Source organism: Manis pentadactyla, chromosome 4 (assembly GCF_030020395.1).
Source record: "Manis pentadactyla isolate mManPen7 chromosome 4, mManPen7.hap1, whole genome shotgun sequence".
NCBI lineage: Eukaryota > Metazoa > Chordata > Mammalia > Pholidota > Manidae > Manis > Manis pentadactyla.
Window position 1 is genome coordinate 177563359 of NC_080022.1, and position 26551 is coordinate 177589909.

Genomic DNA, 26551 nt, shown 5'->3' on the forward strand with positions numbered 1-26551 from the left:
TACTTGATCCCAAGGGTAAGAAAACATTACCATGGAAAGTAGGACTTCAGGAAGAAAAATAGAAATAAGGACCAAGAGTCTCAAAAATGTTCAGTCATTATATGTCTGGAAACCCAACTAAGGAAATGACCCAAAATGCGTTCAAAATTTTAGGAACAAAAATGTTCATCACTGAGTTATTTAAAATAATTTAGAAACCTAAAAGTCCAATAATAGGGGAATTAGTAAGAAAATTATGGTGCAAATTCAGTACAAAGCGTTCTTAATGACTTGAAGAAAAATGTGTGCAGTAATATTACATGAAAAAACAGGTTAGGAATTGTATATTCATTATATTCCCTAAGATATAAGAAAATGGGCATAGAAGGAAGGAAATCAACTAAAATGTTACTAGTGGTTGTCTCTAGGTTGTGTGACAATGAGTGAATTTTATCATTTTATCTTGACTTTTCTCTATTTTCCAAGTTTTCAACAATAAGCATGTATTATATAATAAGAGGAAAGGCTTAATTAAAAAGAGAAAAGAAAAAGATACAATACAATAGTAAGACTCATTGAAATGCATTTGGGGACAAGGGTATCATTCCATCAAAAGGCAACTGAAGTGATTTCTTTTCTCTCTTGACAACAGTCAGTGCCTTGGAAGGCTCACCTAACTGAGGTGTGGTGTCTTAAAAATATGTCCCCAAATTCAAGGTTGAGCTTAGTTCCTCTCCCCTTGAGTACTGGCTGGCCTTAGTGACTTGCTTCAAATAGAACCCAGTGAAAGTGCTAACGCGTGACTTCCAAGAGTAGATGATAAAAGGCACTGTTTCTTCCTTGTTATCGATTTGATCTTTTGCTTTGGGGGAAGCCAGCTGCCATGCCATCAACACAAAATAGAATGTTTAAGAAAGATAATAAAGATGAGTTTAAAAAAAATAGCTATAGAGCTAGTTGTGGGCAAAGCAACTACAAAAGACTAGAAAGAATTGCAAAAATGTAGGACTTTGTATTCAGGTTGCTTTGTGAATATTTTGCTTTTCTTCAAGTCAACTCAAATGAGAAATTTTAAGAAAAACATTATGGCTATAGATTATGCAAGAAAGAGATACCTCCTCTCAGAGAATGGTTGTGTATTTCTAGGCTGTAAGTTACAATAACATTTAAAGGGTGCTCACGTCAGTGTCTGTGATCCCTGCTTTAGATGGACAGCTTGAAGTCCCAGTGGAGTTTGATAGAGGGCTTCATTGTCCCATCACGAGAAGGTAACAAAATAATGAATGATATTTAAATGAAAGGAACAAGTTATCAAGCAGTTTAAGCACGACAATAGTTACCTTGGGATGGGGGGCTTTTCTTTTCCTTATCTGTAGTAGCTATAGGATTCAGGTGTTATTTCTGTAAAATTTCTAAAAAGTAAAAGCATTCCCATAGCCTTCAGCCCTAGCTAAAGCCACCCTCTCCTCCCTGGACCGCCCATTGCCGAATGGCTCAGGTCGCCAAGTCCCCTAGCCATGGCAGGATGCTCGACTCCCTGGCCGGCCTTCAGCTCTCCTCCCTGCCCCTCGCCCTGGGATTCTCCTGCACACAGAAGCCCCAGCTGTTTGTGACTTCTGTGGGTGGTGGAGGGTGGGGAGCGCCCAGTGTCAGGGCTGTCCTGTGGTGGGAGGGGGAGCCTCGGGGCCAGTCAGCCCTCTTGGCCAGCTTGCTTCTCCCTCCCGGGCCTCTGCATGTGAGAGTCAGCCGGGTGGAGGTGGCTGCAAAGATACCTGCGGGGTTCTGAGAACAGAAATGCTATTTTTCTCTCCACCCACACCCAGACAACCTAAAAAAAAAAAACTAAACTGAGAAAGTCAGGTGAAGGTGGGAGAAAGGCTTCCAGAAAAAGCTACCGAAGGGCCTCTAATCTCATAGGCATCAAAGTGAGCCGAGAGAAGGAAGCGTAGCCATGGTGATAGGGTGGACACTGGAGGGAGCCGCAGGCGAGGAGGCGCCCCAGGAAGGCCCTGCATCCCCCCACCCAAGCTGCCTCTTTGGTCCCCTGAGCATAGCAAGGTGAGAAAGGTCAGAGAGACCCTGTGTCCAGCCTCGCTGCACTGCCCAGAAGTTTCAAAAAAGAAACTGGCAGACATTTAGTTAACTTGGGCCTCAGTTTCCCCATCTGTAAGATGTGAACAGTGACTTCTATTCCGAGGAGGTGCCGCAAGGAGGAAATGAGGTGATGATGTTGAAATTACCCAGTGGGTCCCGGGTAAGAGTTCACTCTCCCCTCCACTCTGTTGGTTTATGTTTTCCTCCCATTCCTTCATCAAACCTCTGCCTTCCTGCCTCCTCCTCCAGGAAGGCCCCGGGCTCCACTCACATCTTGGCTCTCCTAGTCTGCTTGGTTGCTCACCCAGGGCTTGTTGTTTAACCCCTCTGGACTTCCCTTTCCTCTTCTGTTAAATGGGCACAGCAAATAGGACCTGCTAGCAGTGGTCACTGACACTGTGGGCTTTAAATAAATGCATATAAAGTAACTAGGACTGTGCCTCACGCAGTTCTGGCGCCCCCTCAGTATGTGTGGGTGTGTGTATTCATAATTTGTGCTATGCTTTGGCTTTTTGCCATTTTCACCCATGTCTGTTGAGCCCTTGGGCCCACCATGAGCTCTTTCTTTTCTTTAGAACCATATTGAACTTTCCCCTCTCCTGCCTAGAATAGGCCTCTCGGCCACACATTTATTGAATTAGCTTTTTCAAAAAAGAATCCTGGAGAGACCCAGTTCTGCTTTCTCAGAGCCAAAAGCACCTCTCACACATCCCCACAGGCACACCCTGCTCCCTGGGATGTGTGCTCTCAGGATGGGGGCAGAGTGTGAAAACAGACGGCCTTTGCTTTGCCGGTGTGCACTAGCATTTCAGCCAAGCCGTAATTTCAGCCGCAGAGCACACAACAGGCTGGAGGAGAAGCTCGGGGCTTTCAACAGTCACCCAAGCATAACCACAGGCAGCCATCACCTCTAGATGCTGGCTCCATGGACAGAGATCGAGAAGGTGGGTCTCCACGGCGTCAGCTCACGAAGGGTATTTGAGGGCTGATCTTTAATTAATTCTCATCTCTTTAATTAGTTTGTGAACACTCTGAGGACAAGGGCTGTGACAAGAAATGGTTTGGATGACACCTTACTACACTTGAGCAGTCTTGGGACTCGTTCATTCAAGGAACATTCTGCCGAGCCCCCTGCTCTGTGCCAAGCACTGCTTTAGTGCGGGGGTCCAGCGGCAAACAGGACCAGCCAGCTTGCTCCTCCCTGGGAGTGCACACCCTGTTGGGAAGGGGCACGCACGCGCGCGCACACACACACACACACACACACACACACACAAATAAACAAGTCAGCACGTCACTGAGCTCAAGTCTGGACCACTGAACCAGCGTGCCTCCAGCCGGGTCATGGAGGCTGCAAGGCCGTGGGGAAGTATGGGTTCCAGAGGGTGATGGGCGGCCATAGGAGGGCTTTACACAGGGAAGGGATCTGCCAGACAAGGTCACGCTGGCTGCTGTGCGGAGAGGGCTACGGGCGTCAGGGGTGACCTCAGGGAGACAGGCAGGGAGAACCGTGGACGTGGGGCTGAGTACATTTTAGAACAGGGCTTTAACAGCAGCACCACTGACATTTTGGGCCTGTCATTCTTTGCTGCGGGGGGCTGTCCTGTGCATTGTGGAATATTTGGCAGCATCCTTGGTCTTTGACCTTTACTTACTAGACGCCAGGAGCACCTCCCTCCAGTTGTGACCATCAAAAATGTCTCCAGACATTGCCAGGTATCCCTGGGGGGCAAAGTCACCCCTGGTGGAGAAACATGGCTTTGGGATAGATCCAACATCAGGCTTGCTGATGGATGGGTACCAGTGGGCAGGATGGGCATGGGACAGTGAAGGCAGGACTGGATGGAGGACTGGTTTGGAGCACCCACAAGCAGTCACACACACACACATCACACCAGCTGCTGGCTCAACCCAGCATGACACCTAGGCAAGTGTATGAGGGGGATGGAGGAGGGTGAGCTGCAGAGAGGAAGGAGAAGGCTTCTCCAAGAGTTACTCATCAGTTAAGGCATGAAGAGTAAGGTGGCATGAACTAGGCTGGAAGAAGGATGTTTCAGGCAGAGAGCATAGCAGGTGCAAAGGCCCTGTGGGTTGGGAACATCACAGCATTTTTAAGGAATTGAAGGAAGGTCAGAGAGCCAGGAGAACGTGGGGCCAGATGACGCCAGAGGTGGGGAGAGTTAGCACAGGGCTTCAGAGCTGTGCTTGGGGGTTGGTCTTTCACAAGGGCAATGGGATGTCCCTGGAGTGTTTTAAGAAAAGATGTGGCAGGATAGGACTTCACTCTGGCTGTTGGGAGGGGGCAGACGGGAGAGGCTGAGCACAGGCAGTCAGCCAGTTAGGAGGCTCCCTTGGGAGTCAGGGTGGGCCATGTACAGGTGTGAGTGTGGGGGTCACGGAGGAGATGCCGGTGCAGGAGGATGGATGCTCAGCAGTTCTTGCTTGAAGCTGGGGTTCTGTGGCTGAAGTGCCTACCTAGGGCCTGCCCCTGTGTACCCTGAATTGTCTGTTGCCTAGCCCCTCAGGGAGCTCCCAACTTGACAGAACAATTAGAGACCCCTCCCACATCCGCACTTAGTGGCACTGGCTGTAATGGCAGGGCAGCGACAGGTATATTAGGGAGCCTCTGTCAGCCAGAGGGACGCAGGCTGGAATCCCTCCATGCATTAGACTGACTCTCATTCCTTCAAGAGGTACTTGCTTGGGTAGCTGTGGGGGGCCAGGCGTGGGGCTCTCTGCAGCCGTGACGGCATGGGGGCCAGCTCGGGGGGCGCCCAGAGCTCCTGCTCCAGGGGCCATTGGCTTTTCTCCTGCAGCACTGGCCTGGGGGCAGGTGGCTGGGTGGTGGCCTGGCCGTCCCCGCACGGGGTCCAGTTGTGCCCAGGGGAGCTGCCCGCTGGGCCCTGGCAGCCCCCTCTGCTCTCCCTCCGTGCTCAGCCGCTCCTCCCTGCAAACACGGCATTCCTATTCACAGAGCATTCACCCGAAGCCTGCTGGGGGTGCCCGCTGCCTCCATTCAGCCCTGCTCCAGACTGAGGTTGGCTCAGTAAGTATCTCCACACTGGGAATCCCCTCCTCCGCTGACACACAGCCCCCTTTCTCAAAAAGAACTTAAAAAGAAAAACCCTGCGGCCATTCTCTCGCTGTAGCTCCACCCTCTGCTCCATCTTTGCAGGATGCAGGGCCAGTTTCTCCCCCTTGTGACGGAATGAACGCCTCCCTTGTGGGAGCTCCGCTCTAAGGCCTCACCCAGATTCACTGTTCCGGCCCTCACCGTGACCCGAGGGGGCAGGCACCGTCACTGCCATCTCCTTTACAGACGGGGAGGCAGGGGCACGAGTAACTCACCCCTCATCAGACAATTACTAAGTGGGACACTGGGCAGTGTGCCTGTGGGGTTTGCTCTTAATTGCCCCTTCTGCTGCCTCTCCAGAGATGGGAGACACAGGGGTGGAGGCTGTAGGGTGCGGAGACGCATGGGTGTTGATGTGTGCAGAGGCGGCGGCCATGAGGGCAGGGCAAGGATCGGGCATGAGGATGAGGGTCTGTGTGCCCGTAAGTGCACAGACCATGCCAAGCTGAACGACCTTCTGTCTTGACTTGGTGACAAGCTGCCAGTCCAGCCAGTGGCTCACCTACTTCACAGGTATTGGGTGTGTGGGGGAGAGGAAGGGACTGGCTTCCAGGGACAGCTGGAGAGTGGCAGTTCCCACTTTGGTCTTTGCAGGACCGATCCCCAGTTTCCCTCCCTTGTGGTGGGAGGGAAGATTGGTGGTGTATAAGGTCCTGATGGGTCTGCCTGTCTACCTCCTGTGCTCAGGACTTCTCCTTGGGCTCTGTGGGGCCAGGAGGACCCACCCCTTTGATCTTGCTGGCCTCGGGGTTGCCCTGCAGGGGTAAAATACAGTGGGCCGACTGAGGCCCTCCTGGTCACCAGCTACTTCTGAGGATGTGGCTCTGCACAACAGGACCCTCTGTGCTCCAGTCTCACTGCAGTAAAAAGGAAGTAACATAAAATGCAGAGCTGAACCAGACTTTAGGAGAATAGAACAGCATACAGGCAGAAGCTGAGAGCATGCCAAAGAGCCATCTCAGGCCATTCTTCATACTGCCATTCTGCTAGGCAACATGAGGAATAGCTACAAACCACATACATATATAAAAGCGACCAGCCCAGAGTGAAGTTCCGGGCCAGCCCAGGAGCCCACACACTGCCGAGGGCCCTGGATGTGCTGTCTGCCCTGCCTCAAAACAGGTCTCCCAGCAGCGCGTGCACGGGCAGCAGAGAGGCCCTAAGCCTCTCGGAGACTCCGGTGCGACCGCAGCAGTTTGGGGATGGAACATCAACCCAGCGCACACCAGCACTTGGGTAACGTACTCAGTGGGCTGGGAGCAAGGCCTCAAGGAAAGGAACCTCAGGACAGGTAGGTCTGAACGCAGAGCATGGTGGGAGGCGAGCAAGCAAACAATGGCAAACTTGGCCAAGGCTGACCCGTGTTGTTTCTGCTGTTGACTTTTAACTATTTTTGAAGCTCATCCCTTCCAGAGTGTTGAGTTTTAAGACACTGCATATTCTGGAATGTTCCCCGTTTCACATGTGATAATTTCACCCATGAGTAAACAAGTATTGGATGAGGGCTGCTGATACTAAAATGGTGACAGTCCTGAACAGGACACCCTTGGATGGCGTCCTCATCAGGTGCTGCGTGTCCCCTGCAGTTTGGGAGTGCAAGAACGTAAGCTCCATGCAGGCGGGGGCCACACCAGTCCTCTGCACCAATGCTCCCGGTGCCTGACACACCTCCTGGCTTCCAGCATGGGCTCCGTGAGCGGCTGATAAATGAATAAATGATCTTCCAGGAACTGTTTAGGTTTCAGTGCAAAGCATGAAGTATTTTAAGAAGGAAAAAACAGTGAAAGTCAATGGAAAGACATGCATGCAACAGGAGAGAAGATGAAAGGGTTCTGCAGAGCGTGTCCAGAGTCAGACGCCATGAGGTGAACACTTAACGAACAGTGATTATGATGCCATCAAGGGAGGCAAAGGAGACCAAGTACACTATGGAATGATCATTATATTTATTCATACACACTTGCCTCCAAACTACAATGAATGTATCTAACAAAGCATAGCATGCAAACAAAGATCAGAGGTTACACAGATTGAGGAAAGTGATGCAGTTCAGTGTACATCCATCTCGCCTGCCAGAAACCAAATGTTATTCGACAGCTGAATGGCCTCTACATTTTGTCGGTAGATGCTTATACAGAAGGAAACGCCTCAGCCTCCATCTCTTCCTCTTCCTCCTCCATACAAATATGGGGTCTTACATGACGTTTTTCAAATAAACGATTTAAACATGGCATGTCGTTCACCTCTCCAAAAAGATCATGTAGCAAAAGCAATGATTTCAAATGTTTCTGACCATTTATGAAAGGTATTCTGAAAAACCTGAAAGACGGGCATACGCGGTAGATTTTCAGACCATTTGGACTCAAAAATAAAATTGCCTTTATGTATGATTTGGAATAATCCACTAATCCCCTCAAGGATCACATTCTTCCAGGAAGTGTATCAACAAAAATCTACAGACAATCACAGGAAAAAAATACTCCTAAAGTTGAGCAGAGGAGACAAAGACACAATTGTTTAATCGGAAAATGCAAAGCCACCGTTTGTCTTTAGAAAAAAAGGTTCTTAGAAAGTGGACTGGATACTTATTTTCCGAAAAGTAGGGTTCTGTCTACTCAGGTAAGGGATGTCTGTGAGACAGGTGCCAGTGGGGGCACTGGCTGCCGCCTCTTCCCTCTTGGGGCTGAAGTATTTCTGGATTGCCCAGTGGGCAAAATCCTTCTAGGGCATCTCTTAATTTTCACCGAGCGTGAGAGACCTAGGGATGCTCGGGGACTGAAGGCACAGCTGAAGAAGTGCCCTCCCCGCCATGGCAAACGCTGGTCACAGCCTCCAGACAAAGGAAGGTCCCAGGACCCTGAGAATGCTACCCTAGGGCTGCATCTGGATGGGGACAGTAAAGCCAGCCTTCCCATGGCCCAAGTTTCTAGACCTCAGACAGTCGTATCCAGTGTCTATTAAAAACATGGGGGGCATTAGTCTGCCAACACCTTCCACCTAAACTCCCAGGCATTTTGAGGTGGACTCCATACCCCACCGGCATGGAAAATCCTGCAATGGGAGGGCAGGTCAGGGGCACCCTAGCTCACCCCATTTGAGTCCTCCTACAGGCTCCATGGGATTGGAATCTTATGAAACTGTCAGTAGTTTTATTTTAAAAACTCATTTTTAAAGAAGAATTGAGTTATTAAAGTTCTCTATAAAAGAAGTACAAATAGCCCAGTATGTTCAGTTGTTCTATCAGAATTAAGTCAATTTCTTCCTTAAGGTTTTAAAAAAAAAGTCTTTGGAATTTGTGGGCCTTAGGAGGGTCAAGCCAAGGCTGTTTGAAGACTGCGTTTCACCTTCACAGTCACTGACACCTGACCACACAGATCAGAGGCGCATGGATACTGCCTCCCACCCTCCCAGAGAGTCCCTGATGTTACAGAATCCGCAAATTGTGATTGACACCGTTCCAGGACGACTGCCTTCATCCATGTATAACTCTGGTAACCCTTCCCAATTTTCTGTATCTTCTAACAGCAAAAATATATGGCATTCCCCAGATTTGCTGCCTCAGTCCCAATGGGAAATGACAGAAATGTTGAGTCTGGTGTCTTTCATAAAATGTAACCCAAGAAACTCAAGGAAGATGTTTTAAAAATATTTCCCAATACTTGTTGTCAAATTAATGCATAGTCCCTAATAACCAGAGGGCCTTTTTCCTTCATTTTAACTCCCCCGTTCTGCAACCCTTAGGGTCACTGTCCTTTGGGTCCCTGGCTCAGTGTCCATTTCATGATCAGGACTGTTAGATGCCTCAGTGGGGGAAAAGGCACTCCTGCCTGGCTGGGTTAAAAGAGACAGGAACGGTGTGATGCGCATGCACAACAAATAGGTGCTTCATAAGACTGAAGTGAGAAAATAACTGTCAGGTGGTGTTGCCTTTCCGAGGCATTTAGGAACTTTGCCCCCTCTTCAGGACTGAGAAAACAAGCCCCAGCAAAAAACTCAGCTTTTTCCTCTCAGTGGAGCCAGGTGGGAACGGTGGCAATCGTTGTTTTTACGCCTTCTCCATCCATTCTCAGGGGCCATAATTCCCGCAGGAAGCCACAGAGCGAAAGCGTGGGAACTCACTGGCTTCCAGGGTACCCTGGGGGGTTGGCTCTGCCTCCAGAATTGTGAGACACTCCAAGGTCGGGAGCTGGGGAGGATGCTGTTGGCACTTGGGAGAAGTTTTCTGAGGAGGAAGGGATTATGTGTCCCCGGCAGGAAGCTCGGCTTCAAGGACCTTCACTTGCACACATGACCTCCAATGGGAAGCCATGGGACACGGCCGTAGCTTCCTCCTGGAGAGGCCCTCTCTGTCCCCTCCCTCCTGGCTCCGCCCCGTAAGCATCCTTCTGGGTGCACTTCTCTGAACTCCGTGCTGACCTCAGTCTACCAACCTCTCCCCTCTTGGAGCACCAACAGGGGGCCCTCGTGGGGGGCTGCCCCCTCATTCCAGCACGTCACCACATGCTCCTAAGGGCTGTAGCTCAGACATGTGCTTACCCTTCGTTTGCTGGGCTGCACTAATTTTGGTCTTTCATAATCTTTAACCAACCATCTCAGGTCAAGTCCCCAAAGATCTTAACCCTCTGATTTTCTGCCAAAATTCCCAGTAAGAAAGCCTAATACATCTCAAGAAAAGCTAGTGATTCTGCATTAATGCACACCAGGTCATAGGGGTAAAGCAGACATGCTGAAGAGCCATCATTTTGTTTCCTGGGGGCTCATCCCGACCTTTTGATTTCGCTCTTGCCTGAGCGAACCTCCCATTAACCTTCTGAGGGCTGCACCTGGCAGCACATGCCGTCTACTCCCAACCAAGCGCCTAGTGGCTTGAGGTGAGACGCCAGGGGAAGGGCTGCCAGCCAGTCAGCTTGCAGCCACAGATGAAGTTCCACCGCTGAGCAGCCACCTCCCAAGGGGAAATAAAGCAAGGCGACTTGAATGGCTTTCTGGAGTCACAGATGAGCTGGCAGAGACCCAGACCGCTAGATTCTGCCAGGGGGGCCTGAGTTATGGGCAGTGCGCGGGGCTGGCACTTCCCAAGGGCCCCCAAGGGACCTGACTGTTCAAGGGCTCCTGCTCACTCCGGCCTCCGCAGAGGCCCCCTCCCAGCGGCTTTATTTCACACAATGCCAGGGAAGTGGGACAAGGCCAGAGAGTTTTATAAATCGATTCGGTGGCTAACAGTTTTTAATGGTTACCCACATGATTTGTTTTCAGCAATAACTGTCTTGGGTTGCTCAGCTCTTTAAAGCACTGGCCTTTATCTAAGTTCAGTACATAGCAACATACTGAACGGGCCACATCACGCTAACACTTCCCTGGGCCCTCATTTTTACTCTTTTTTTCCCCAGGTTTGTCCTCAAGCCTGCTGTCCCTCAGGCAAAGTACTGGGCCCCACAGACAGGGTGTTTTCTTTTAAAACTTTGCCAGAGATTCTGAAAGAATATCAGCCAGCTGAGAGGCTGAATCTGCTTCCTAGAGAAATGTGAATAACTTGGAAATGTGCTGGCTGTTTGAGGGAAAGCCTGAGCCCGCTGCTGGCCTATAACAAGCAGGCAGCAGCACGCACCAGGGACTCACGGTCTACAGCCCCATGTGCTCCTGCCTGGGACGTGCTCACCTCCCGGGGAGTGGCTGGTGGTCTGTCCTGCTGTGGCTCCATTCTGCGGCAGGGCGACCAGCTCGTCTCCTAAGCTCCTTCTATGAACTGGTCCCTTTCTATTAGACCAAATGGGGTGCACCTGGTGGGGAAGTGTCCCCCAAACCGTGCACTGACCAGGAGGTCTACAGCTCTGGGTGCGCTGGGGCCCCCTTTGAGCTCTCGAGTCCCCAGTCCAAGAAAGAAGGCAGGAGGTGCTGTGCCGTCTGACCCATCTCTCACCCCATCTCTTCCTCCAGTCAAGGGTTCCCAGGATAGATGATGTCTCTCACCTAGAAGACCCTTATGGTATGTGAATTTCAGGCAAACAGCCAGAGAATAAAAATGGGGGGGTACTTAGCTAACAGATGCTTTTGGGGGCCAAGTGGAAAGTGAGCAGCCCTAAGGACTGAACATTCCATTTTGAATGTTCCTTCTGGTGCAGGAGGCTGGTTTCTCCGAGGACCTTGTCTCACCACAGAGGTGCTCCTCACAAGGCTGGAAAGATGGTTTCAAGCAACAGAAGATGATGTACAGCTCCTGAAGAGTCTGTGGAGAGCTCCAGGGGACAGCTGTGCCCCGGCCTGTGGGGGGTTTGGTCTCATGAAGTCTGTACATTGTTCCAGGGGCAGCAAAATGGACAGCAGGCTTCTGGGGTGGCCATGCCACACACACACTTGAAGAAGGGCTTCTTTCCGTCCCTCCCACCCCAAGTCACTGACAGTAACAAGGCTGAAAGGAAGAACAAATCTAACAAAGTCCAGTCTGGGCTGTGATGACAGCATGCTTGCAGAAACGTACTAGGCATACCGGAGTCAAACACTTCCTGCTATTCCCCAAGGAGAAGAGTGGTGGGGGAGCCAGGCCAGGGGTGGTGGTAAGAAGCTAAGATCGGGTCTCATCTCAAAAATAATCCCCCAAACAAAACCTTTGTTTGCAGGTAGAATCATATGCATATATATATATATATATATATATATATATATATACACACACACACACATACATATATCTATATCTCTCTCTCTCTATATATATGCCTAATTGATCATGTAGTCATTCATTTTTGAAATTAGATCTATGATAAAAAATTAATGTATCCCATACAATGGGGGTATGCATGGGGGGGGAAGGGAGGCAAAGCACGTTACAAAGAATTAAGCTAAAACTTAATCATAAGAGATTAGAAACAAGAGCCTTCACAAATATAGCACAATTGTGTCTTATAAAATTATTATAATACTCTCTTTATACTCAATACAATTATATCAATAATATAGATTCACTTGTTATTAAGGTTTATTATAAACATGCAAAATTCATTGCATGATGCATTAGCAAAACATATTAAAATCCTTCTAGTGATAAAACACCTTTGAGTTGATATGCATCCGGGCATCCTGATTCTACAGCTCCAGGCATGTCATCCAGCATGTACTGGAAATGGGGACCAAAGCGGTTATTATTTTTCATCCCTAAGTGGATGTTAAAGGCTGGAGATGGGAGGGAAATCAATCAAAAGGGACTGATGCTAGAGTCAACACTTGGATTAAGTTACTGTACATTGTACTCTCATAAATGACACTTTAGCCTATTAAATAAATAAGTACAAAAGGGGAGGGGGCGTACACTTCAGCTTCTCAGGAAATAGGTAGCAAAACACTGGTGTGGGGGGTTGGCTAACAACACTCGTGAATAGTGGCATGGTTGCTGATGGCACCCTGATCACAGAAAAATCTCCCAGAGATTAAAATGAACATACACACACACTGGTTTTTCCTTGATCTGAAATGATTTCACATGCTCCTTTAGCAAAGTCCTTAGAAGATTTGGCCTCTTAAAAGGAAATGCAAGTATCAAGATAGTTATCAACCAAGTAGGGTACTAGGTGGATTCACCCGACACTCATATTTTCTCTTTTTTAAAATGGGGTAACCACTGGACCATGATTGGGTGATGACTGTCAACATTTGGGAACAGCGGGCTTGCAAATGAGTCACCAGTGGGACTAGATTTGTCCCTCGGATTCCAGGGACTGTGTCCATCGAGGCAGAGAACAGAAGCAGTGGGTGCTTGGAGGCTTCCCCCACCCTGCCCCCCAAGGTCCTGCCTTGCTCCCATTCTGGGCTCCCCCATGCTTTTCATTCCAAAGATGTCTTGGGTGGAGATGTTTCCAGCCCACTGGACTGGGGCAGGTTCATTTTAACATCTCTGGTTGGGGGCATCCCAATGGTGAAAATGAATAGACAGAGGGTATGGAAAAGATATCAAATCGTACCAGAAAAGGGGCAAGAGTCTGTATGCTTTCGGGAAGGGGTTAACCTACACTCAGATGTGACTTCTACATAATTAAACTGGACGCTGTACATTGAATCATCTTCCACTAAGATAATGTTCTTGGTTGTGAGAGAGAGACCCTGTACAGTTGATCACATTTGGACTAAGAACCCTACAATTTTCAGGCCTCCGTCTGGAACAAGAAACAAGGTTGTGGCCTTAACATTTTAGGGTTAGGATTGTTTCCCACTGAGAGGGGCTGGGGGCTGGGGAGGCATTTGCTCTCGTTGGTGAGTTTCATACGGCGCTCTGTAAGATGGGGTGTATAAACTGAGGATTGACATACGAGAACCCTTCAAAATCTGACTGGTCGATGTTAGCGATGACCAGCTGATCCGGCGGCGTTAAGACAGGCTGCCCTCGTGTGAAGAACTTGTCAAAGTTTTCCGCTCCTTTGCCACACTGTGGGAAAAATAAAGCAGAAGAGGGGAAGGTCGTAAGTATCATGAAACACAGGAAGCAGCGCACGGCCTCTGGGAGTGGGGGCTGGTTAGGCAGGAAGAATTTGGAAAACTTGCAGGCTTATTGGATTCAAAAGCCAGGCACAGCAAATAATAACCAAGAGTCGCTCAAATACAAATCTTTAACCATCCCTGGAACTGAAGCCCTACGTGCAAAGGCACTGTTGCCAGGACGGCAGCAGAAAGGAGACAGCCTCCTTTATTTTGCCTCTACCTCCCAGAGCAAATGGGGCCATGAGCACAGATGCCACACGCACAGTGCCATCAACCCAGTTCCATCTGGAGAGGCCAGGATGTTGGGTGGGAATGCAGGCAGTTACCCCTGAACTGAGAGGCTGTGATTACTGTCCTACGGCTGGTTCTTTGCAACCATATTTTTAATAAAGTAAAAGCTACACTGCTCTTGTTTTCTAACTGGGAGGTCCTTAAAACCTCAGCCCCTAAAATAATCTTCCACCAATACTGAGGTGGGTGTGGTAGTCAGGTTGGGACATTGACCCTTGGTCCCAGCTGGCCTTCAGCATATCTAGATATGTCTGTCCAATGGGCAGCCATGGAGTTCATTGGTAGGTGGTCCGAGGCTGGAGGGGGTTTGCTCTGGTGCCCCGAAGAGGCAGAGAAAAGTCTGCTGTCCTGAACACTCCTGTCTTCCAGGGTCCCCCAGGGCACTCGGTGCCGATGGGGCTGCAGACAGAGGCCCCCTGTTAGAGCCTCTGAGAATCACAGAAGCTTCCACAGCACTGCAGGGAGCCCTCCGTCCTAAATAGGAGCAGGGGTGTCCTCACTTTCCTAGCCAGCCAGAGCTTGTGGCATGTCGAAGCCCCCAGGATGACTGGGTGTGTTGGGAGTTGCACCGGTGATACAAATCATGATATTCCACATGTTGCAAACGATCACCCTTTATCTGCTGCTACTGCATGGCAGCACGGATTAGTCCTGAGTCAGCACAAGTTTTACATGAACTAGGTTTTCCTGGGTCTTTAACAGAGGATAGCCCTAGGTAAGCTGTGAAGTGGGGTCTACCCCATTCCTTCATCTGTAAAATGGGGAGAGCAACGTCCCTTCCTCTCTGGGCTGCTAAGAAGGTTAAAGGTCCTGTGTTTTGCACAGAGCCCAGCCTGGGTGAGAGCGCCGTCCCGATTATTTCTGCTGGGTCAGACTCGTCTCACAGGCTCTCTGTTCTCACGTCTTCTTTCACATTGCTTCCCCATCTTGAGAATCTAGTTCTGTTTGCTGTTTCTACCCTCTTACCATCAAATGAAGCCTGCCCCTAAGAGCCTGTGGAAGGTCTTTCCTTTCTGGGGCTGCTTTCCTTTTCATAAGCGGCCACCTGCTCTCCACTGGAAGAGAGTTCAGACCAGTGACTGCAGGGCGGGTATGTGGGGGTCATGTGTGCGGGGTGGGGGTGGGAGGCGGGGATTGTTTGGGCCCCTTCCAGTCGCTCTACAGAGGCCATGGCGACTAGCAGGCTGGCTCGTCACCCGGGTCCTCCCTCCCGCGTTCGCTCCACGCTCTCCATTTCCATGTGCGTTTCCCTGGACCAGCACAAAGAGCCTTCAAAGCAAAGGTCAGCAGAAGCAGAACCTGCGTCCCCCCACTTGCTCAGGCCATTCTGAGCCATTCAAAATCATGTCGGGGAAGAAAGGAGGCACACTGTCTCTTCTCAAGAATTAATCAGGGGTCTGCCCTGGATTCAACCGCAAAATCAACCAACAGGAACCAACTTCAGACACTGCAGTGATGACAGCAGCTGAAGAAATAGGCCTCCTTTGGATGGACCAGTGGTTCTCAAACAGGGACGGCTCTGTGTCCCCCATCTGCACCCCAGGGACATGTGGCAAGGTCCGAATTCATGCTTGGCTGCCCTGCCGTGGACAGGGGGTGCTCCTGGCACCCAGCGGGTGGAGGTCAGGAGGCTGTTACATCAGGCAGTGCACAGCACACTCCTCACAACACAGAGAAGGACCCAGCCCCGGACGTCAACAGTGCTGCTGGGGAGAAACCCCGGGAAGCGCCAGGATTGTAATGCAGGGCTGAGTAGGTCTCAAGGTCACTGTGCGGGAAAATGTGGATGCCGAACAAGGAATGGCAAGAACGGGCATATGTGAGAGCAGAGAATGGAGAAGCTGCACAGGCTCTAGGCAAACGTGTCGTAAGCCAGTCTTACAGCCCCAGGAGAGCTGGCTTCGAGGAGCCGGTCCTTTGGAAACCTGGTTAATCGACACCCATGGCCTGGAAGATTTCAAGTGAATCTACTTCAGTGCTCCGGAGGCTGGGACCTGTGCTCCCTTAAGAAGAGATCATTTGCATTCCCTTTGCTATTCACTAGCCATGCAAGCTGAGCAAAAAGGAATTTCTGGGAAAAAATTCAAGGTGAAGTCTTTAAAAGGATGAGGAAGGCCAGCCCACGTATAATGTCCCTCACTAGCTGGTGATCTCCCCATCTAGTTCTAGGTTTGTCCATCTGTTCTGCAGAAAACTGCACAGGTCTGACCATTCCTTTGAGTGCCATCTGCAGGGTATTCACAAATTATCTTCCAACGGGAAGTTCCAAAAGCCATGGCTTAACTGCCAAAAAGAAAGAAAAAACTAAGAGTTCCCAAGACCTAGAAGGGGGACCTATAAACACCAACACTGAGAAGCCTGGGGATAGGGATGGATACTCAGGGACATCAAATTCTAAAGCTGCTGTCCAGAGGAGGGTCACTCCTAAGGGCTGCCTGAGTTTGGAAAGCCAAGTATTGTAACACATGGGGCAGGAACCCTCCTTGCCTAAAGATGCACGCTTTGCTGCTGACCCAGAGCTATGGGGGAGTCATGGAGACCCGCGCAGCCTGTGCACAGCTCTGTGATTATACGGGACGGGAATGCGACCGTCCGTCTCAAACCCGCCTGCCATCAGAAACCTTTCCCTTTCTTTCTCCCTCTAACTCTCTTTGGAATGCTCCCTGGTCCCCAAAGAAAGAAATCATATTTTAATAAATGAAAGCCTTTCTTAAACCTGTTCACTTAGATGGAGACACCTGTGGTTGGGACAGGCTGAGGGCAGAGAATAAAAACAGCACCTATTGAGTATCTCAGCAAGCCACGGAGAAGAAAGGCCTGGAAAAGCTGGAGGCTGAATGTCAGGGTCAGATGAGGTGCAAGACCCAGGATGACGTTTTATTCTGAGAGAGATCACACCAAAGAGAAGGCGCTTCCCCCACACCAGGGGGGCAGTTGCAGGGCAAGCACAGCTATTTTTACCCCAGGTTCGGTCCTGTGAGTGATAATGCTTAGTTTTTCATCTGGAGTTTTTCATTCCCTTAATGCTTTACAAACGAGCCCTCCACAACTCTTAGCAAAGTTAGGCCCAGAAAGAGACAATCTCCTTGAAGTCAAATTGGAGATCTTGAAGTACTTAAGATTCTACTACTTAGAATTCTATCTCCACCACCACCTACTGCAAAGGATAATGAAAGTGCTGTTTGGATCCTTAGGGAAAAGACAGACAGTAGCTTCAACAAGCTATTGTATTTCTAACACAGAAAAGATCGTTCCTTCCACCTCTGAGCCAACCCTACTCATAACCATCAGCCTGTGGGCAGCGGGCCCCGGTGCCAGCTAGGGTCTGAGTAAGCCCAGAGCCAGGGCACCTCGTGGTGCCTGTGGACACATGAATGGGCAGGTGAGTGAGTGATGGCGGGAGTGAACAGTGCGGCCAGGCTCCAGACATCCTCCCAGCACTCCTTGGGGACGATGCAGGAAGGTTACTACCGAGGCCATGGGAAAGACAGCGTCCCTGCAGTGCGGGCCAATGGGCAGGCGTGGATTGCCCATGGCCTCGGAGTTCTAGGCCATCTGACGGTACACAGTGGCTAAAGGCAACATTTACTACTTGTGAGCAAATACAAACCCCTGGTGTGGAGCACCTTCACCTCCAAAGGCTACTCACACCTTCTACCAGCTGAGGCTTTGGTCATCTGGGATGTGATGTGTCACACAACCGGTGTGGGACAAAGAGCAGGCAGGGGGTGGCAGGAGGCGACCCAGCCCGGCCAGGCTGGTGCCTGAGCCCAGACCGTTCCTCTGCTACAGAGAGTGGATGATGACTACGTTTACAGGACAACTTTTGATGTGTTTTCCCAAGGGGGGAGGGGGGCACAGTGGGGTGAAGTGCCCAACCAGAGGTCTAGTCCAGGGTACAGCTTTGGGTAACTCACTGTATTTCTCTGTAAAGATAAAATGGGGATGTGAATACCCACCTTCCAAGGTTGGTGTAGAAACAAAAGGAATTAGTGTGTGTGACGCTTTCTAAGGACAGGGCACTGTAAAGACCCGAGGTACAACATTGGCACATCTCCGGCAGGTAGAGGGCGTGCGAGCCATACGTGAGGGGTGAGTGAACACTGTTAACAAGCTACCTCCCTTCCTCCACTCTGGATTTAGGACTGTACCCCTTTCTTGGTTTGACATCCTACCCGTCTGGTAAAATCATCAACCGATAAAATGAACCCAAGAGAAACCCCAGGTAAAGATGTGACAAAAAGCACAGAAAGATGAGGACTCCGGGTGGGATGTGGGAACGGGTAGAAATTGGCCTGAGAGCCGAGTGCAGACCGTGTTTTCATCCTGTGTAAAGGGCTGTGGGGGTGGGACTGAGCCTGCACTACCCAAGTGAGCTCCTCGGCAGTGAGGGGCACCGAGAACGGACGATACATGCGTTGGCCCCAATCCTGTCCTTTACCTTGGTGTTCCAGTCATGCGGAATATAACCCCACGGTTGCTGGTATGGGAATTAGGGGATGTGTGAGTAGCCCGAAAACGCTGCCATTTTAAAGCCAAACCAAACAAACCCAGAAGAGCAGGCAGTAGCGCAGAGCAAACCAGGAGGAAAGGCGATTTGCAGCACTAAGGAGAAAGGAGACTTACAAGGCGGGGAACGTCACCTGCAATTCTAGAGGCAGTAGGATGGGCTTTGTTTTAGGGGAACCTCAAGTTCAAGTCCTGGGTTTGGGGGCTGACTGTAGCCCCGTGCCGTGGTCCTAGGGGAGTGTGTTAGTAAGAATAGTGCCAATGTCAGTGCTTGATGCTCTGACTCACGGTGGTGTGTTGTTTCATTTAGTTAAACAACCAGCAGCAGAAACGAGTGGGTGCATCCTGCTTTGGGCCTCCTGCGAGGTCATGCCCACACTGTGGAACCATCCAGCGAGGGGGTCAGGCTGCTGGGCGGCAGCCATGGGTCTGTCCTTTCTAAGATCAGCATGCTCAAGGAATGGTCTTCCGTGCACGACCCAACACAAGCAGGAGCACACGTTGAGGGTTAGAAAGTGAGGTTAGTTTGCTCATTTAGCCACTCAAAGTTCTGGAAATGTGCTCACCGAAGGCCTGGATGCCCACTGAAGCCAGTGCATTTTGGTACAGAAAGGCTGGAGAATAAGAACGGACAGGGGAGAGTATTTGGAAAACAGTCAGCACCCATCCCCCACTGAACTGGCCCGTGTAAAGGATGCCACAGACCCACATGAGCTGACCCCGAAACACCTCTGAGATACATGGTGTGAAAGTCACAAGGTACAAAACAGAATGTTTGGTATAACCTTGCCTGTGTACATGTGCGCGCATGCATACAACTTTCTGGAAGGTTACATAAAACAGAGTGAATAGTGGGACTAGCAGTTGGGGAAGGGGAAAGAGCATCTTTTAATTTTACATCCTTCCCAACTGTTTCCCCACACAGAGCTAGTATTTAAACCATAGTTTAAAAAAAGGATCAGGAGCTCCTTTGCAAACTCCTGCTAGCATCACCTGGGGTGAAAGCCTGGAGACAGGCTTTGGTTTCTCCGGCAAAATTAAACAGCACTCACTCCCCTGCCACCTTGGGGCCTGTCTTAGAAGGGGCCGATTCCGATCTGGAGGGCACCCACTTTGCTGACAGGTTTGCTGATAGACACAGGCTATAAGCCACACATAAATGAGTGTGACAGCCACGTGTGAGTGAGGTCAAAGGCTCCGGCTTATCCTGGGCTGTAGCCTGTGGAATAAAAGCATGCACTCTATTTCATCTTTCTTCATGCCAATGGTCAGCTTTAGAGGGTTCAAGGTTCCTCTCCCAAGAAAAGCTCCTGTAATGACCATCAGGGCTAGAGTCCTTCACTTCAGACAATGGGAATGTGTCAATTCACACGACTGGAGGCTCACAGGGTCTGCATTTAACCTGTCACTCACTGCTGAGCTTGAGGCTCGCAATAGAGCTACTTATTTATATTGATTATTATTTTAAATGTCTCATTTCTTCCTATTTCTCTTTCAAGCAGACAAGTATAGGGAGAGTAATTATCAAAGAGGAGACTTCTTGCCTCTAATTAACCGAGTAGAAGATGCTGTCTTAGGCTGATTTAAATGCTTAAATCAAACCTACATGCATCATGATGTGGCCAGTTCTCATCTCCAAAAGCTGGTTAGTTTTACTTGTCATCAGTGAAGCTCCGTGAGCCTTGAGAATCTTAATTTTAATTAGCATCCCTGCTGCTGGTTCCACTGAAAGACCAAGAGAATGAAAGCACCTCGCTCCCTGCAAGAACTGATTAGCTGCAGCCCGAGGCTGCCTACAGCACTCATCGCTTAGGTGACCACTCTGGTACTCCCTTCTCCTTTTACCTGGTTAGCTGCTGCTCTGCATAAATAACTTTCAGAGCAATGATTAAAAAGAACACAGTACCATGAGATGTTCTTAGTTGAAGGAAATATACTTGGAATTATTTAGGTGTTAAGAGGTGTTACATCGCCAACTTATTCTCTAATGGCTTGGAAAAACATAGGTACGTGTGTGTCAGTACACACACATACACAGGCGCACACATTGAGTGGTGTAGAGAAAGCATGATATAGCTGATGTGGTAAAATGTTAGCACTGAGGGAACTTGGGTAAAGACAATGAAGCAGTTCTTTATACTACTTTTGAAACCCTTCTGCAAGACTATAATTAGAAATTATTTTGAAATAATTAAAAAGAAATAAATAAGAAGGTGGCACCAGCTTCAATCATTAAGCCACCCTGAAACTCTCTAACAGAGCTAATGGCACTGAGCACTAAAGGATTTCCGGGTGATGGGGACGTGAACCCAGCTGTGCATTCTCACCGGCACCTCTGCTTGCTCTCAGTGTTCTTTCTTATTCTCTGTGGCTTTCACTGCAAGGATGACAATGTCTGGATTAAATTCCTTTAATTTTTTTCTGTTTCTTTTTGATAAGATAACAACAGTAATTTCCCAAGAAACGCTACCTGGGAAAGACAGGTCTATTTCCAAAGTACTCTGTGCATCCATTAACTCTGGGCTGGTTTCCCAGTGTCAGTTTTATAGGTGAATCTCTCTCTCTCTGATGACCAGTTAAGCATAGTGTATGTTTTTGGCCTGCCTGTGAACTAGCTGTTCTGCTCCTTGGTGCCAAAGGGTAGAATTCAAAAAATAAAAATCAATTAACTTTCCACTTCTGATGTTGTACAAACTTATTTCTCGTGGGCAGTATGAATGGGAATTTGAAGGCTGTTCTTGGGCATTTTTTTCTCATGACTCAATTAGAATGGAAGCTTACAAGATCTGAAATGATGTCAGATCAGAATCTTGGGCTCCTGTGTGCCTCTGAAGGCAGGCTGCAGGGACACAAACTCAGGCCTTTTATTTTTCAGGCAAAGCAGAAAGAGCTCTCCTTCCCTAGGTGGGTTCTCAGGATGCTGGGCCCAACAGGCGGGCTGCATCTTCCTTCCATACGGTACCTCCTCGCTCACCTGATGCCATGGGAGGCAGCCTGGACCCTCTCCGCTCTCACTTAGTCACTGAACATTAACCAGGGGTGACATCACTTTTAACTTAAAAACGTTGCCTTCTTACACGGGATCTTCTGAACATCCTCTTTTTGACAACTCAGTGTCATTCAGAACATCAGCCAAATGCTGAGCTGATGGGCCTTTGTCTATGCAGCACAGGCTCCTGTACATTGTGTCTTCTTGAAGAGAAAATGGAAACCAACTCACTTTGTGCTTTTTTCCACAAAGGAGAGAGAGTTATGCTGCTGCCTCCTGTCCAGGACAGCATTAACACAGCTGTCCACTTTGGCTTTTGTCTTACAAAATAAACCAACACAGATGATCACCCTGTCTTCTAGAAAAATCATCTTCATCTTGACAACTGCGGCCTTTTGGGGGCCCTGGATTCTGCCACAGCGGGCTGTGGCCGGGCAGGCTCTCCTCGCCTGCAGGCTCTTTTCTCCCACGGCCGCTTCTGTGCCTGACGGTGAGCAGGTGCACCTCTGGGCCTCCTGACCTGCCACCCTCAGTGGAGGGTGGCCGTGGTCCCGCACACCTGAGGCTGGTCACTCTCCTCTCTCCACTCTCCTGGAAGTGTGACCATAAACAGAATCCAGGCCACGGCCACATTGCAGATCCTGACCTTAATGTCACCCTGAGATGGCAAGTCCTGTGCGGAGCCTCCTGCTGGATCAACTGCCTCTGGTGGTGGAATTCCGCGTTTTCCATGGCATTTTGCTCTAGCTTCTGCGATGTCACTTTGGTTTCAGAAAAATAAAAAGAGAGGACAGTATGGAACCCCGATTCCTCCAGACAGGCTCTGTGGCTGCCCAGCAATAGAGCACCTCTATTCCCCTAAGGAAGTTGGTGACTTTGGAATCATCTCTCCTGGGAGGGTCAAAAAATTAAGATGAGGCCCCCAAATACCAAGAATACAAGCACAAACTCACTCTCCAGAGGCACCACCTGCAGATAATTGGGCTCTCAAAGTCACTGTGGGTATTCATGATAAACAGAAGCTTGATTTCATGGAGCTAGGAGCTAATGGTCCTTCACCTGATAGATCTCAGGGAAACTGATTCACTAGCACTTGGTAAAAACCACGTGAAGAAACTCCATGCAGACAGACAGGTTTTCTCAGCCCAGACTAAAACTGCTCAGAGGAGAGACGCTCTCGGAAACGGGCTCACTGCACACGTTAAGTAAAAGCCTCTGGTGGTGATGCGTTGACTGGTTTTCAGCAGCGCTATATGGGCTGTATGGCTGCATCTCTCCTTGAAATAACAAAACCGCCAGTCAGAGAGGACCCGGCTCTGCATTTTATCTGTACACGCTTTTGACTTTTAAATTAACTCTGGATCTGAGAACTATTTTTTTTCAATGGGAAAGCTGGGAAGCAACATCATGGAGTAGTTTTTATATGCAGTTAGCTCTCTGCTGCTGTGTGGACCCCAGGGTAGTTTTCAGGCTCAGAATGTTTTCTTCTGTGGTCAGTGTCCTCTTCAGCCGCGTGGACTGTTCTCGGCGCGTGGTCTTTCGGATCCAGCATGGGACCACGAGAACAGAAAGGATGCTGCCCCGGGGGCTGCGGCAATGCCCCTTCTTCTGGGATTAGGAGCTAAGCCGCCACCACGCGGCTGGCACAGTGTGGTGAGCGGGGGAAACCAAGCCTCTCCCGGGGTCCAAATCTTTCCTAATCCATCTCTCTGCCCTTGACTCTCTTCTGCTTTGGGACAAAACGTCTGCTGTTCTCTCCTATAGCTGCTTGCTTCTAACCTCCACGATTGGTCTTGTCTCTTCACTTGTCCCACCTTCTGGACACCTGTATTTTTTTCTAGCTCCTTCTTTTCTGTAGTCAGGTTCTCCAGCAGAACGGGGGCTTCCATCTGAGAAGTCCTGCTGTGAACAGAAGAGGTCTCTCCTTTCCTTCTGACCGGAGGCCTCGCCAAACAGGCTTTTCACAAAAAACCTTTTTTAGGACCTTAGTCCGGGATTTCTGCTTCTGTTTGGGAGCTCAGGGGTTGTCTCTTCACAGCCAGAGACATTTCTTCTTTTATTTTAACCAGTACTCAGTTACAAAACAAACAGCAGCACTTCAGGAATAAATAAATGAACACTTGCTTATGGCTCAACTGCCTGCCGCAGTGTGACTTTCCTTCCAGTAGTTTCCACAGCCCACAGGGAACAATGTACATTCTCAGCTGCTAGAGCCAAGTCATCCTCTTTTCTGCTATAGCTGAGTTTAGGGCTGCGGTGTGCACAAGAAGTGGGAGACTATGCAGATAAACAGTATCTTCTAAAAGTGAGGTGGGAATTAAAAAAGATGTGTTTTATGGTCGACTTTGCTGCACCTTGTCTTTTTCTGGGAAGTGATTGACAAGCAATTGCATTTGGCTCAATGCTTTAAGGCAGGGTCAGCCTGTGTCTCTACTTTGCTGCTGTAAAGAAGCTAAGCTGGGTATAAGATGCTATTGTGCACCTTTCATATTTAAGAAGGCTAAATAAATATGAAAGGGAAAAAAGAAAATCTCCAACAGAATGTTCTGAGACGTTTGCAGTCTCATGTATCACTCTGTCTTCACCTGCCTCCCCCCTTAAAACCAGATTTTGTGAATCGAAGGCTCAGAACCCTAGGAGAGGTCCCCCCAAATCAGAGTCCAGGACCAGCTACAGAGAAGGCGGGGTGGCAGATCTGCAAGGGCCCTATCTGAGATGATGATTCAGGAGGAAGTCAACTGACCTGATTAATCTTAGTTTTTCTTCAGTTTGTGCTAAATATATCTTGGAAAAATAAAACCAGTGGGCTCACCAACAGCAGTTTTATTCTTGGATAGAGGACACAAAAACATATTTGATAAGGAAGTTGCTGCTCTAAGAATAAAGCTGGGTGCTACCCAGTCAGTCACTCAGCCGCCCTGGGAGGGTCCCTTTGCCTGCTCGCGGGGCACCTGTCAGAGGAGACAGATTTGGGCCCAGCCAATATACGGATGTTCCCCAAACTGGCGGCGGGGTAAAGCTGCTCTCTTTGCAGTCTTGGGGACAGAGGCACTGTGGTGAAGCTGGAAGGCGCAGATGCACAGCCCTTAGGAATGCACATGGCGGGGCACTGCAAAGTGGCAGGTGGCGTGAGCGAGGAGGCCGATGTCTTAAAGACTCAGTTTATCTCCAGAAATAGAAACTTTCAAAAGGCCAGCGGTGGCTGTCACGAAGGACCAGGGCACTGGCTCAGGGCAATCCCTGAGACGGACTGACGGTGCAGCGGGGGGCACACGCATCCTGGAGCCAGAACACCAGTGTGTGAAACCTGGTTCCACCACCTACCAGCTGGGTGTCCTCAGGCAAGTCACTCAGCCTTTCTACACCTTCAGTCTTCTCAGCGGAAACTGGGGACAACAGCACCTACCTTGCAAGGCTGTTGTGAAGGTTAAACGAACTAATTTCTAAAGCGTTGAGGACATAGCATTTGTTAAATGAAAAAAAAGAAAGGGGGCCATGTAGGAAGAGCGTGAATAAAGATGGCGATGCCAGGAATGGGGCTGACACACACTCCTTGCAGCTGGAGCTGTGGCCACTGTGGGAACCGCAGCAGGGCCCGCCAGCGTTAGCTGGCCATGGCCCAGTCCCACTACAGTGCTAACATCCAGGCAAGGCAAACCCAGGGAAGACAGAGACACCTGAGGAGTCCTGCCAAGGCCGCAGAAGGGTCACAGCTCAGCCGGGTGCGCGAGTCCACCATGCCTAATCCCCAGAGCAGGCCTAAAAGGCTCAGAGCTTTGTGAGACGCTCTGCAGCCGCCCTACTGGGGGGTGCGGCGGGCACAGGGTCCCACTCCTGCCCGGGCTGCGCTCGCTTTTGGTCGGCAGGGGTCCCAGTTGCTCAGACCACAGAACTGAGGGTGAGGCTGGGATCTGACTTTTTTTTTTTTTTTTCACCCTGCAGAAGTCAGGGTCCCTGGTCTCCTCTCTCCAGAAAAAAGGGTGGGCAGGACACCTCCCAGATTTGCGGACATATGGCTCAGGAAACAGGCTGCGTCTGTGACTTACCACTTTGGGCTTGAATGGTGGCTGGATCTCCCTGTTCTCCAGTTTCTCCCAGTCGATCCTCCGGAAGAAGGCGTGTTCTCGCACGTCCCTCTCTCCCTCGGGCCCACAGCCCAGCCGCTTGCCTGGGTGCTTGGTCATCAGCTAGAAAAGTAGGGGAAAAGGATCTCATGCATAGCGTGGTGACACAGTGGGTAATGCCGCGCTGTTCAACTGCAGTGTGCTAAGGGAGTAGAACCGAAGAATTCTCTCCATGAAAAAAAGGAAAGTAGCTATGTGAGGCATGGATGTTAACTCAATGCTGCAACGTAGATCAAATCATACTGTTGCGCACTTTAAAGGTATTACAATTTTGTCAGTTATACCTCAGTAGAACTGGAAAAAAAAAAGAGAAACAGAAGGACCCTCTCCAGCCCCTTTCCCTCCCAACCTCACCACAAAAGTAGGAGAAAAAGAAAATTCTGGACGTGGCACCTCCCCTTTGCTGGCTCTGCTGCAGGCCTGCACAGGGTGACATCAGCTCACAAACACAACATTCACAAGTGTGAGTCCTTCTATACTGATCTTCCTGATAAGGAAACAGGGAAGCAATCTGGTCCCATAGCCAAACCTAAGAACTTAAACCGGCATGCTTACACACTCTCTGCTTGAAGGCTGCCATTCTATATGTATGTGAACTTATGTATGTGAGAAGGCACGTACGTAACTAAAAGTGGTGAGTGCCGAAAGGATCACATAAGACGCTGTAACGAGCGTCACATGTCTATTCAGTGCCTGGACCAAAAGTTATCAATCAAGGATTCATGGGTTGGAAAAATGAATGAATTCTGTAACAAGGAAGGAGACTAGTTAATTTCAGTGCACCCACGGCAGGATGTGGAGGTGAGCACTGACCATAAGCTCTTTGAAGTCAGGACCCATTCTCCCTATTTACACATAAATAGGGGCTTGTCCTTGGAAGATATGTGGTAAACGCTTCCCAAATGGTCAGACTCACCAGAAAATGTTGGGAGTGTTTTGCTCTCCATCTTACTAGGTCTGAAA

General features: G+C 49.5%; 1 protein-coding gene across 2 annotated transcripts in view; it reads right to left on the reverse strand.

Annotated features, from left to right (window-relative positions):
• Positions 1 to 7137: 7137 nt before the first annotated feature.
• Positions 7138 to 26551, reverse strand: part of PRKCA (protein kinase C alpha) — a 355291-nt gene continuing 335877 nt past the window's right edge. The window contains exons 16-17 of one of the 2 annotated variants that reach the window (XM_036899733.2): positions 25511 to 25651; positions 7138 to 13622 (exon numbers count right to left, since the gene is read on the reverse strand). In XM_036899733.2, coding sequence (XP_036755628.1) covers positions 13458 to 13622; positions 25511 to 25651 — 306 coding nt within the window. In that variant the 3' untranslated portion in view covers positions 7138 to 13457. Of the gene's footprint in view, positions 13623 to 19002; positions 19090 to 25510; positions 25652 to 26551 lie in introns of those variants that run through there. The other variant, XM_057501630.1, reaches the window with a different exon arrangement.